Raw genomic sequence first — 15,000 nt, forward strand, 5'->3', positions numbered from 1 at the left:
ATGTGTTTCACTACTTCGAACCCCACCTCACCAAGTCCACTTGTTCGAAGTTGTGAAACTTCGAACACTGACTTCGGTAGTCACACTGTAGCGCGTAATGGGAATATTCCCTTTTCCTCTCTGTAGTGCAATCTCGGAGTTGGTATATTTAAGTTGGGGAGGTGTGGGAGGGGGTGTAGGGGGGCTTGCCCCCCTGCAAAAACATGTTTTAGTGTTTTTTTTTTTTTTGGTAGCCCGGGGAGCTAGACTTCATCAAAAGTGCACTTTTATTTAAGTGGACTTTTGCTGAAGTGTACGGTCTACTGCTCTATTTCAAAGAAGTGTATTTTCAATGTAGATCAGTAGACCCATATATATATATATATATATATATATATATATATATATATATATATATATATATATATATAGTGTATATATAGTGTATAATGAATGGGCAGAGAATGAAGAAGGAAAATGTGAAAAAACAGGAAGATGTAATAATAATCTCAAAGGTCCACATAACATTGCTGCTGAATAAGGTTATATGGTATTTTGTGAATCTAGACAATCTATATCACAAGTGGAGAAAGTAAATTTGTATTAAGTTGATTTGAATGCCGGTAGTAGATATAAGGTAATTGATTATTATTGTATAGACTGTAGCATAAGAGAGTCATAACTCATCCTTTAAGAATCATACCTCTCAACTGTCCAGATTTTCACAGACTGTCCAATTTTTTGCCTCATGTTTTGGTCTGTTCATCATAAAAATTGTGATTTTTCTGGCAAATCACTGAGATGATCTGAGGAGTGAAGTCAGTAAATAATGATATACATTTGTATTTCAGACTTCATATCCTTCAGAAAAATACATGCTAAGAAAATTCTGTTATTCTAGCAACTTTCTAAGTTTATAATATTTAAAATCTGTTCCTATTTTTGGACCTTTTTACCCCCATTCTTTCTGGCTTTGTCCAGATTTTTTTGTGCTAAGAGGTTGAGAGGTATGTATGTTATTAATTAATAGTGTGGTGAGATTCACAATGTGTATTATCGAACAAGGGACTGCTGTTTAACTAACTCTAAAGTATCTGCTATTAGCTTGTTCTGTAAATAAACTGAGCTAGTTTCCTCTTAAAGCTGTAAACTGAGTCCAGGCCAGTAATTTCAGTTGGTAGTTTGCTCCATATATGACCTGTATATCTTTTACAATATTAAACAGCTTTGTTGTTGTCATAGAAACAAGTCTAAAACAGAACATACATAAAATATTTACAGTTTTTCTTCACACAGTGACGGCTGTTTAATATGTACAGTAAGGTATAATTTTAAGTTTTTAACAACTTTCCTCTTGTTCCGAAAGTGTGATAACTATTCTTGGAGCAACAAGTTCACATACTCCTTTTCAAATATTCCAGCCAGTTTTTGATCTTTTCCATAATATATTATTAACCTTGACTTGCATATTTCACTCTTATACCTCTCATCCTCTTAGCGCAAGAAATCTGGACAAAGACATAAATAATGGGGGGACAAAGGCCCAAAAATAGGGACAATTTTTAAATATTTATCTTACAAATTTAGAAAGTTTATACAATAACAGGTTTGAAATTAGGCTGAATTTTCTGAAGGGTATGAAACTTGAAACTCAAATGTTTGTCATAGTCTGACTTGACACTTCAATGATTTGCTAATGCTTTGCTAGAAAACCACATTTTTTTGAAAAACAGAAGAAAAATATGAGGCAAAATTTGCACAATTGAGAACTATGATCACTCTACATAAAACGAAAGCTAGGTAACTGCAAATTTACTTTTAATCAGGAACTAATATGCAGAGTAATCATTTTGTTGTACCTGATATTCAGAATGAAACATCTGAATTAATAATACGCAGGGTGGAATATTTATTTATCTTTTGTTGACTGAGTTCATCCCACTAGGCTGGTAGCCTCTTTTCTGAGGACACCTGATGTGATATTTATACTACTAGGGGAAATTTGGCCAGGGCATCAGAGAACATTCGCTGCTCTTTTCAATAGGTGCCTTGGGATCTTTTACTTCCATCTGAACTACCACCAATTCTAGCAGATGTGGCCTTAGTTTAACATCTAATCTGAAGGATGATGCAGTCAGGAGTGCAACACCCCCCCTTATGCTGCATAGCAGTGTCAGCAATCAATCTACTTGATGTGGGAATAGAACCCACTGCCTTCTGCACCAAAGACCAATGTGCTACCTTTTGCACAAATGACACTGCAAATGACACCTTGAATGTTATGTAGAACTATTTGATCTTTAATCAACACATATTAAGTCATCCTCATCTTACTTCTCGTCTGACATAAAACTTTTATTATCATCCCAAATTGGTCATCTGCAGTATTTCAGGCCTACTTTCCAAAATGCCCTCTATCAGTGAACAGGTGCACTTTTAACCATAAGTAGTACTTACACTTACAATGTGATGTGTCGCATCACAGTGTTTATTTCCTTTTATCAGCTTGAATGGTGTAGTGGTGCATTGCACTGACTATAGTGTACAGGGTCCTGGGTTTGAGACTTAGCAGGGGTGATTATTCACCTGCAAACCTATTAGAGACACTGGGAACTAACATCGGGTGGCTCAATGCGAGGACACTTCTATGGGCTAGGCTTGTAAAGACTCTATGGCCATTAGCCTACCACACACCTATGAACCTATTCTCATACACATGTGTATTCAGCATAATGTGTGCCATACTCTAGGACTATTTACTCTTTATTACTTTTATTTCCTATTCTAGAACCATGATAATTATTTATCACTTTTCAATAATTTTAAATTAAATCTGTTCTTGCCTGCCAAGTTTATATTCTTAGATGCAAACCTTATCATCTTGCCATGTAACTTACTGTGCGGTCCCCTGTTTTATCTGGCTTTCTTTTGTCATGCTCACAAGTTAATTTGGCAAGCTATCAAACTTATTAAACATTACATTAGCATCAAGCAGCTTTTAATGAAAAGTTCAAATTTAAACTGTTACTGTGTATGCAATATCATACAAAAAAAGGGACTGTAAACGTCACCATTTCTAGAGTAATCTTATGCAATATCATACAAAATAAGGGACTGTAAACGTCACCATTTCTAGAGTAATCTTTTGAAATATTCATTGCCTATTCAGCCATTTTAGTCAAGTGAGCAATTACAAACACATTTTAAGCAGTTGAAAAAATGTGCTGATTATCATAAGCAATGCAACTCCCTTCTTTAAGATACAGATTGAGTTTCCCCAAGTTCTTTCAAAACAAATACAGTGGTTACTTTTAACATATGCTTTTAAATTCTAATTTTGCATTAATTCCTAACATGCAGACATGAATTTTTTTCATACCATTGTTTTTTTACCTACATTACTCCCCAGTGATAAATGATTAAAAACAATGACCGGTTTCTCCACGAGTCATTAAAGTCTAATTTCCATTCCTCCACTTATACCAAACATGACCTTTTTATTTCCTTAGTAACTTTGCCTTCTTTTAACAGCATTACTAATATAACATAATTAACAAACCGTAGAGACTTAAAAGAAATAAAATTGTACAATCATTAATACGAACCCCTGGATAACTAAATGAAATGGTAGAACACTTTCAACATGTTGAGCAAGCTGGCTAATTAGCTGCAAGAACTTTTTTCTTAAATACATGGGTTAACTTCACCAAGTGGTTTCTATGCCAAAAAAAATGATTGTTTCATTATATATGGTATTATCAAATAGTTGCTAAAGAAATGCAGTTATTTGTTTCATCATGTATGGTTTGCCCAAGTACTTACTAAACACATATAGTTGTTTGTCAGTCATCTATTGTTTCAGCAAATGCCATATAAACAAATATAGATGTTCATCTTGCATGGTTAAATTATGATTAAACATTATAGCTAATTGCCCATTGGTTACATTTCAGTAGCAAATATACAGAGATGTGCAGTTACTATTTACCGTCAACTGAAAAAAAATATGATAAAAAGGGAGAAACATTCATGCAGTGCAGTTGTGATGCTTTTAAAGTAACCGGACTGCTACGTGCTACTAGTGTAATATAAAATAATATCATAGCAGTGCTTAACAGAATAAACACTGTGTGTAATGAATGGAAAGGGAAGGAAGAACAGAATATAAAAAAGAAAAAAGATAAGAAAAAGTACAAAACTGCAATTTAGAGAAGAATTACAGTATAGGTTCACAGGTTCAGAGGTACTTGGCTATTAATCCATGAGGATCTTCAGAAGTCTAGTCATGCCTTTTGAAGACATAACTTCACTCCTTGCATTTTAGGTACAAATAACTCAGAGCTGGGCAGACATTTACATGTTACCCCTATCCATAAGGGACAAGGATGCTAAACCAGGGGTAAAATTGTGATTTCCCATTCATCCAGATTACACTTTAGTAAAGGATGTGGTTTTCCATTCTTATCATTTATATACACTTGTTTTATTTTCATCTCAGTTGTTAGTAAACATTTCTCACTTTAGTTAACCTGTAATTACATTCTAAGTGAAGTAATAGTAAAATGTTTTAACATGCACTCACATTTTCCAGAGATCTTCAACCCTTTCATTTCTAGGAATTAAGGCAAAATTCTTATTTCCATTGAGTATAATAGCACAGTTGCCAACGAATGTTAAAAGGCACTGGTTCACTTCACCAATTCCTTTATCTGAACATTGTAGCTATAATCAAATTACTAAATTCAAGAAACAACAGTTCAGGTCACCATTATAACTTTCCAATCATTTTGTGTATACATTTATTTTACGTGCTTCTGGAGTCATTAATAATAACTTCTCACTTATTCTGCAGTCTTCACTTTAGACATAAGAAAGAATAGATAGTTTAACATTCATGCAAACTTTCAGGGATATTCAAACCTTTCAATTCAACCAGGTTAATTAAGACATCTTATTTTCATCAAATCTAACAGTACAATTTCCAACAAATATTTCTCAGAAGTTTTATAAATCATTCCTCATGTTCTGCTTAATAAATGAAGATAGCTCCTTTTAACCCATCTAGCCATCTTGACCTTGGGTGTACGAACATGAAAAACGGCATCTTCTCAGCTGAGTCAATTATTTTGATTCATTGATCCTCTGTGTTTGCTGACTTATCTGTCTTTATTAATTCCACATTCTCTTCATCTCACTGTTCTATGCACATTGGAACAAATGTACACACAGGACAGGTAATTTATAATTTGCTGAATAATCCTCTCCAAGCCATCAGATGTTATATTTCTTGAATTGCAGAATACTTTCAGCACTTCTGGAAAAGACAGCTTAAACTTCAGTTTTGTTTTTTGCTCTCTGAAATCACAGCCATAAAATGCAACTTGTATTGCATTGTCACCTCTGAATAATCATGCTCTACAAACAGTGGTCATCTTACAACAGCCAGCTTATGCCGTAGTTGCTCCAATATCCGCAGTACTGGTGGAGTTTATTTCACACACCTTTTTTCTTCTGCAACATTATTCCGTCATTTCAGAGACAATAACTTTACTAATCTTTAAACAAAAACTGGCATCATCTTTCTCTAATTTAATATTATCTTCAGAGATTTTGTTTTGCTTTACCACATAGAACAAATCAAAGAAGTTACCTTCTTTAAACACCATGCATGTAACAAAATTTATAGTTTATAAAGGTGATAATGAGCATTTTAGTGGGTGGCGTGAGGAAATGTCTGGCTCTGTATGGACTATCTAACGTTATGTTATATCATATCTAGTTCTCTTGTGTGTCATTTAGGATACATCCAAAGTGTTTCAGTTTAATAGTGTGGGGTATTATATTTACGGTTTTAATTTCAAGTGTAAGGGACTTAACTGTTTTTGTAGTTGCAGCGTAATACAACTGGCTTATTCTTTTTTTGTGTGATTTCCCCTGTGCTTTCTGGACATCAAGCTTCCCTCTATCTAGTATGTGCAGTCATTCCCCTGTCCTTAGTAATCCCCAGTGAGGGAAAAGGATGGTCAGAGGCTGTCATCATACAGGCAACCTCGGCAGTGGCTTTTGCCCCTGCTGGCATCCCAGCAATGAGGACATATTTCTTTAGGCCTAACCTCTCACCTGGGAAGGGGGACAGAAGACGTGTGTTACTGAATTGAAGCCGATGCACTCCCTGTCCACTCGCAATGATTGCTACCACTGAAGCAGCTCAGTGGTCATACAGCTACCCCAGACACCACCTTCTTTGAGAGATTGTGGCCCTGAAAGGCCCTTTACTGCCCCTCTGCCTCCCTGGATGGGCATACCCATCCTCCTCACCTGTCAGATGCATCAAGCACCTAGCTAATAATCATCCTATGGTCACCTGGGCAGTAGGTGGGACATTATCCCTGTATGTCACTTCAGGTGGTTTGCAATTTAGTAACACTCACCTGATACTAAACTCAAGAATTACATAGACATTTTTCAAGTACAGAGAAACCTGACTGTAGTTGTGTTTTTCTGTGATTGTGTTTTTTTATCAGAAATGTAGCATAACGAATTGTACAAATCTAATTTAACCAACATGTTCAGGTTTGGGATTAACGTACAGACTAAAAGTAGGGTGCTTGGTATCATACCTTGTGGAACATCCTCACTGAAGTACATCCACAACAAAAATCATTTCCCCATTAACTTTACACTTGCATTACAGAGATAGTTTTCAAGCCATTTTACAGTGCTGAGATGGAAGCAATATCTTTGAGTCAGTTTAAAAGATCTTTGTGACTCATGGAATGAAACACCTTAGATAAATCTAGGAATAATGCTGCATCTAAATCTCTTGTGTTTCATATTTCTCTAATATAATCATTAATACTTAGTAGTGTTGCGGTTACATATCGCCCTTTGCAGAAACTGTGTTACAATCATTAAGGTAACTATTAGTTGTGGAATTTAAGACTTAACTTTTTGAGAAACTGTTGAATATAGGTCTTGACTGGTAGATGTTGAGGTCAGTTAACGTTCCACGTTTGTGAAGAGGTTTGATTCCATATTAATAGTATATTGTTTTCACAAATGCATCTGTTAATTAACCACTTCATAGTGAAGGTAGCAGGCTGTGCTTCCAGCTTCAGGAATCTTGATTGCAGGTTTTCATTTCCGCAGCTTCATGACCTGTGACCTTCAGTAAAAGTAGCATGATTGCATTCACACTGACTTCTGGAGGTTAAAACTGGTGTATGGCATGAGGGATGACTAGGAAAATGGGACATTATAGCCAATGGTTTTGGATGTTGGGTGGGTATATTTAGTACTGCAGTTTTGAAGCAGATTTATATCAGCTCAGTGATTCTTTTTGTGGAGATAGGAGAAGGAGGCAGTGAGGTGGCATTATTGCCAAGTTATAGATGTTTATCAAATGCTAGAATAATTTGGGGGAGGAAATGGCATAAAGTATTTTTTTTTTACTTTATTTGATTGTTTACTCTTACTTTTTCATGTGTTTGCAGGATTCCAAGTCATAATCATATATATTTGTCTGTACAGTGCTCATGATCTCTCTGAAGCAATTAGTTCTGGAGTCAGCCAGGACTGGGAATCATTTTCTACCCTTAGACATTTCTTTGTTGCTTAGCTGTCCAGGCTGGTAGTAACGTTCACTGTTATATCCCCTGTAATTACATCTCAGTTATTTCTGTTGCTTATGCTTATATCTTTGGTTGCAGTGACACTTTCTACTGCTGATGATTAATATTTGCCTCACTTTCCGTATGACATAATTTTTTTTATTGAAGTTTACTTTTCCTTCTTTTGTCTTTATTATTTGTTTCTTTTGTGACTATGTACTTATTGCTGTTTATTTTGAAACTGTTTTATGTTTAAAAATATATCAGGCACTTTTTTTCGGATTTCAAGAGTGACACTAAGACAGTTACAATAGAAGGAGTTGTCTCCTTGCAATTTTAACAAATATATATTATTTTGTTCACACCTACATAGCTGGTTAAGTTGTGGTCAGAGGCTGTTCATGCTTTAACTGTTATTTAAGCTGTTTTCTTTAGGTTAATGTATACATGCTACAGAGGAATGGTAAATGTTTCTGCTAACATGCGTCCCCCCCCCAAAAAAATGCCATACAACATTAAAAAAGGGAAGTATTATAATAACACTATAGAGTGAATTAGATTTACTTAAGTGCATTTTATTGACATATCAATGTGTGTGTGTGTGTGTGTGTGTGTGTGTGTGTGTGTGTGTGTGTGTGTGTGTGTGTGTGTGTGTAAAAATCAGCATGTATAAATTTACAAGTCTGAGGTCCTTTTACTGTGGGTAGACATGCTTAATTGTGGCCTTTTAATAAAGTAGCTGTAAGCAAAGTTTACCTTTTTTTCAGAAATGTATGAACACAACATGAATGTCAGACAATGTAGCTTGCTCAGAATTTGTAGCATTGACAGCTTCTTTGGTAAGCTGGCTTTACTTCACCAGGATATAGTGAACATGTTAGGATATCAGAGTAATATATTCTTTTTCATTGTTTCTCCTTACAGATTGTTCACAGAACTCTGGCAGCAATGTTGGGCTCTCTGGCTGCGCTAGCAGCACTAGCTGTAATTGGAGATGTAAGTTATGTTAAACAGATGCTTCATTGTTGTCTAGCATAAATACCGTCAGGTGTACTAACATAAATGTCAGCATCTCTTGAACTGGTTCAGTTTACCGGAGCTGCTCAGAGTTTGGCATTCTTAGCCAGAGATTTGAAGTGCATCTAAGAAAATCCAAGGCATCCACTGAAATCTTCAACAAGAAAGTAGGATTTAAGCCTATTTCTTGCACTTGTGTACTGTATTTTACTGAACTATAGCTTTATTTTTACTGTTTTTGCTGCTGTGACTGATTTATTCTGCTCTTTATATATTTTGCTTCACCTGCCTTAAATAGCATAGGCTAGATTTAGAATTGCTGAATCTAGACTGTTTGGTATCACTTGAGCACTAAAACCAGCCATCTTACATTAAGAGGCTCCCCCTGCACCCCTGTGGCAGAAGTGTGTAGCTTAGGACCCATCTGAGTTGGAGATTGCTGGATTAAAGGCTCTGTGAGGGGCTTTTCTATAGGTAGATTGTGTTAGAAATGTTGAAATTCATTCTTATTTCTGCATCTTGTTTGCGCATAGCTGTACACCACACAATGGGGGTTAGCAGAGCCTTGTATAGATGCAAATGCCTAGAATCCCATTTGTTTTCCTGAACAGCACTCAGTGAAACCTTCTCAGGCTTTCCTGCTGCTCTTTAGGCAACTTGGTTGCACATTGCCACTCTTTGGACAACTTGGTTGCACACTAGTGTTCTTTGGGCAACTTGGTTGCATACTGCCATTCTTTGACAACTTGGTTGCATACTGCCACTCTTTGGACAACTTGGTTGCACACTGCCATTCTTTGACAACTTGGTTGCACACTGCTGCCCTTTGGGCAACTTGGTTGCACACTGCCATTCTTTGACAACTTGGTTGCACACTGCTGCACTGCAGGCAGCTTAGCTAAGCACTGTCATAGGTTCATAGGTGTTTACTAGGCTAATGACCGCAAGGGGCTTTTTAAGCCTAGCCATGCATCCCAAATTTCAGACAAGTTCTCATACCCTTGATAAGTGTAAGCATGGGCCTGGGAGATGAACCATTTACAGGTTACCTGTGTCCATTGGAGACATAGGTGCCAAACCAGGGATGAATTTCCGGTTTCCAATCCAATTGTCCAAGTTGCACTTGAGTTGGGTTAGGGAAAAACTCTGCTTCACATGGATGGGGAGCCTGTTCCATAGACAGGGTAGTCTCTAGAATACATATCTGTCTTTCCTGCAAGTCCTATTTATATCACAGGCAAGGTTTAAGTCTTTAGAACAGGTATTTCTGGTGCTGTTTTTTTTGTGGATATGCAGAAGATCCATCAGAGTGGGGTCTGGCAATACCTTGTATGCCAGGCATAGATCTTCCCTCAAAAGCCTGTAGGAGACAGAATACAGGGATAGGGCCTTGAGGTGGCCTGCACAGGACATGTTACTTATGCCCTGTATTCTTTTTAGTGAGGAAACTCTGTGGAAGTTCCAATTGTTGGATATGCCTAGTTAGGTACATACCAAAGGGGGCATTGTACTCAGTGATAGGTGTGATGAATGCTGAATACAGTGGAACAATGACTTCCTTGGACTTAGATGCCATAACTTTGTTTATAGGTTACGCAACATAGAACGATTTCCTCACCACTTTAGACATGTGATGATCAAAGGCTAGATTACTATTTATGTGTGTCCCCTAATTCCCTGACTACTGGGCCAACTCTAGGGGTTGTGTTGTCAATATGATAGTTACCAGGGATGGATGACTTCCCAAAGGATACTAATATGCATTTATTGGCATTTAGTTTTAGTCCATGGCTCTGACACCAGTTTGTCTGTGTTGACCCCTCCTGGACAACATTTGGGTCAGTGTGAGATTCAATGACAGCTTCTAATTTGCAATCATCTGCAAATCTAGTCAACCAGAGACCACTGACATTGGCCTTGACTTCTGAGAAGTAAATACCAAAAAGGAGTGGTCCAAGGACTGATCCATGAGGGACTCTACTTGTGACTGGCCTCTTTGTAGAGATGGACTTCCCAATTCTAACTTCCTGGGTCCTGTCTGTGAGCCAGTTGGCTATCCACTGGGTGACATACAGGTTTGTACCTAACTTCCTGAGTTTGTCAACAATGCCCAAGTGGGGTATTATGTCAAATGCCTTGGTGAAGTCAAGGTAGGCAGTGTGACTGATTTTTGCCCTCATCCATTGCTTTGGTGACCTTCTCAAAGAAATCCACCAGGATGAGTAGGCATGATCTGCCTTTGATGAAACCAAACTGGGTTGAGTCCAGTGTCTGGAGGTTTACTGTATCTCTATTGATCATCTCCATGATAATTCTTTCCATGGCTTTACATATAAGACTGGTGAGACTTATGGGTATGTAGTTTCCAGGGTCTGTAGATGGCCCACCTTTGTGCAGAGGGATGATTGTTGCCTTTCTCCATTCATGAGGCACGAAGTCTGTTTGGAGGCTACAGTTAAACAGTAATTCCCGAGCCCCTGATAAGTCATGTTTCATGCTATTTAGAAGGCATCCTAAGATATTGTCTTGGCCTATTGATGCAGTGTTCTTGGTCTTAGAAACAGCATTAAGGACCTGTTCCCTAGTGATAGTAGGGGGAGTTATATTTGATGATATTTCGTGAGGGAATGCTGAGGGGAAGAGAGGGGTAAAGCTAGAGCTGAATTTATCAGCCAGGAGGTTTGCTATATCTTCTGGCTCAGTATAGGTGGTTCCATTTACAATGAGCTCTGCACACAATTGTGTATTGCTTTTGAGGTTGAGACATAGCTAAGGAATGCTTTGTGGTTGCCCTTGCCCTGGGAGGCCAAACTTCATCAAATTTGGCTTTGGTAGGCTTTACTTGTCCTCTGAGTTGTTTGTTTATTTTGATGAGAGTGCTTTTATCCTGCTCGGTGCTGCACCTCCTAATTTTTGCTATGATTTTCTTCCTCCTGTAATACAGCCAATTGATCTTGTGATTCCACCAGGGTGGCTTGTCACCCCACTTTCATTGCTAATCCTAAATACTTTTAAGTCCCCTTGCTAATCTCAGAGTAATAGCTAATCATTTGCCCTTCCACAAACCTGGAATTACCTGCTGTATGGACGGTCAGTTTCCTAATATTTCTTCAGCCAGCCTGATTGATATGGGCATCCTGAGGCAATCTAGCAATTACTTTATGTATACTGACAACCACCTGCTTCTAACACAAACAAATACAGTATGTGAGAGATGTTACTATACCATGATACTTGAATCAGTCCTCTCATATAACAATAAGCAAAACATCAAAAGGTTGTCGCTCACACACTTCTCTTACACAACATAAAGTCAATACACATAAACCCACATATGCTGAGGTGCTCACCAAGAGCTTACCAAAAGACCAGAGACCTCCCAAGCGCACAACCCTCACATGGGGTACACAAACAGAATGCAACAGTACACATAACAACAAGTATAACAGTGTCTCAGCAATCAAGCCCCTAAGGCAAAATACTTCAAAACCAAATTTCCTAGTCATAGGTGACTCGATAGTGAGATACACAGACATCCCTCTTACCAGGCTGGAGAAGGAGAAGCTCAAGTCACTCAGCAGCAATTACCATTATGATTCAGTCATAGTGCATGTTGGAGTGAATGATTTGAGACATACCTCTCTGGACTATATGAAGAGAGACATGGTAGAGGTCTCAGATTATATGTGACAGTTTCACCCTCCCTGTCCCCACTAGCCATACCCCATTGCATTCTTCATACCTGTTCTCTGCCATCTACCTTCAAAGAACAGGTCATTCAAGTGCTTTCCAAGGCCAAACATATGGCCTTTATGGGACCAGATACCATCCAAGGCTGCATACTAAACAATCTAAAACAAAACCTAGTGGGAACTATAGACCCATTAGCCTGACCAGCCTTATCTGGAAGGCCATGGAAAAAAATCATCATGGACCTTATCAACCAGGACATAGGCAACCTTCAAACTCTTGACCCAACCCAGTTTGGTTTCATCAAGGATAGATCTTGCTTATTAAACCTGGTAAACTTCTTTGAGAATGTCACCAAAGCCCTGGATGAGGGTATAGCAGTACACACCACCTCTCCTGATTTAGGCAAGACATTTCACACAATTACCCACTCAGGCCATTGAGAAACTCTCCAAGCTGGGTATCAACCCATTTGTCACTAGATTGGCAGGAAACTGGCTCACAGACAGAATACGCATTGCTAAGTTGGGGAATCCACCTTCACCAGTAGACCAGTTGCCAGTGGTACATCACAAGGATCATAGAGTCCCCCAACAATATCAACAAATTACAGAAGGGACTGACACAGACAAATGATTGGTGCCAGGGCAATGGACTGAAACTAAATGCAAAAAAAAGCCTCATTCTCCCCTTTGGCAGAGAAGTAGCCCCGGCTAGTTATGATACAGACAGCGCCCCTGTAAGCTTAAACACAGTGGTATGAGAATTGGGAACACAGGTTGACTGAAATCTAAACTTTGATCACCAGGTATCCACAGTAGTAAGGAAAGCCTTCTACGCTGCCCATCTCATAAACAAGGCATCGCATCCAAGAATGGGGACATCATTACTCCACTGTACTCAGCCCTTATCAGACCACTGATTGAGTACAGTGCTCCCTTTGTATGTACCTCACCAGACAGCTTCAGCTGGAGAGACCACAGAGGTTTCTAACCAAGAGAATTCAGGGCTTCCAAGACATGTGCTACATGGAAAGAATGAAAGCCCTATCACTGCACTCTGTATCATACAGGATGTTGAGATGCAACCTATGCCTGGCCTACAGAGCAGTCTCTGACCCTGCCCTAACAGAAATGCTGCACATCCACAAATCAAATAGGATAGGAGTCACTCACTCCAGGGATCTCAACCGGGCCTGTGGCATTAATAGAACTTGTGCAAGAGACAGATATATCTCCCAGAGATTGCCACTCATCTGGAATAAGCTCCTACTTCATTGAAACAGAGCTTCTCAATGACCTATTTAAGTGCAACCTTGAGAATTGGATGGGAAACCACAAATTCACCCCAGGTGTGGTACCTATGGCCCACATGGACAGGGGCACTTGATGCTGATCATAGCATTGCTCAGCAAACAATGACCATCTAACTATGGTCAGCTGGGGTGCTCTGGGTTTTTACATGGCTAGGCCTGTAAAGGCCTAAGTGCCATTAGCTTAGTAACCTCATATGAACCTATGACTTGAAAGTAGCTTTAATATCCAGTAATGATATCCAGAAAATTACCTTTCAACCTCATAGCACAGGAAATCTAGACAAAGCCAAAAATAATGATGGGACAACATCCCAAAAATAGGGGTAGATTTTAAATATTGTTCATATAGACTTAGAGAATTGCTGGACTAACAGGTAATGTTTTAGCATGCATTTCCTGAAGGATATGGAATCTGAAACTTAATTGTGTGTCATTATTTATTTACTTCAGTCTTCAGTGATTTGCCAGAAAAATACAAATTATACGAGAAACAAACCAAAACTATGAGGTAAAAATCTGGGCATTCTGTGAAAATCTGGACAGTTTATAGGTATAGCTACAAATAAGTGAAGTTTAGTAAACACAGGACATTTTAATCATGTTGACATAGGTGTTAGAAAGAGGCCAGCTATATTTTGTTATAGTCATCTAGTAATCTGCATTATCTCTCATCAATTGCATAATAATGTAAGACTTGTAAATCTGTTCATGATGGTGGGTTGTTTTTAGCAGTTATATTTGTCTTGGTCAGGTTCTTCCTGTGACTTTTGCATTGCTAGTAGACTGCTTGCTACTTCTTGGATATCTGCAAAAAGAGTGTTTGGAAATTGCATCAAATAATCATTTTGTGGAGTGAGAAGGATACTGGGGTTAATTTCTGCTGCTTTATCGTTAACTATAACAACTTTAAAGATGGCTGCCACTTTTTCAGATACCTAAATTAGAACATTTCTTTCAGAATGTGAGATTCGGTGGGACAAATGACACCTTCTAGCAATACCAAAATGTGTTTTCACTTTATTGCCAAATATATACTTTAACAGAATTTAGTTGTTTGCGTATATAAGTATCTCATGTTTTAAGTAAAGTATGAAAGTTAGAAAAAGTTCTCATCTTCTAAAATAGCAGAGTATTTACAATTTACTACCAAGATCAAGACTGTTTTACAAAAAGGACAAGTGATGGTAACCTTGAAGATTTTATCAGCAGTGTCAGTGGTACAACAAGTAGCACAGTCACCTTTGGTGCAGAAGGTTGTGGGTTTTATTCCCTTAGTAGGGAAATCAATTGCTGAAACTGCAATACTTGTAATAATAATAGCATTATAATAATTGCAAAAAAAAAAAATTGGATAAAAGAAGTAATAATTTGCACAAATGAGTGTCTAGA

The 15,000-nt window shown here is 38.0% G+C and overlaps 1 protein-coding gene across 1 annotated transcript in view; it reads left to right on the top strand.

The window, feature by feature from the left end:
* OCA2 (OCA2 melanosomal transmembrane protein) overlaps window positions 1-15,000 on the top strand; it is a 1,553,018-nt gene that overhangs the window by 284,108 nt on the left and 1,253,910 nt on the right. Inside the window, exon 7 of the mRNA XM_044071808.1 lies at window positions 8,514-8,585. Coding sequence (XP_043927743.1) covers window positions 8,514-8,585 — 72 coding nt within the window. The remainder of the gene's footprint in view (window positions 1-8,513; window positions 8,586-15,000) is intronic.

Source organism: Protopterus annectens, chromosome 5.part0, assembly GCF_019279795.1.
Source record: "Protopterus annectens isolate FY-2018-M chromosome 5.part0, PAN1.0, whole genome shotgun sequence".
Lineage (NCBI taxonomy): Eukaryota > Metazoa > Chordata > Ceratodontiformes > Protopteridae > Protopterus > Protopterus annectens.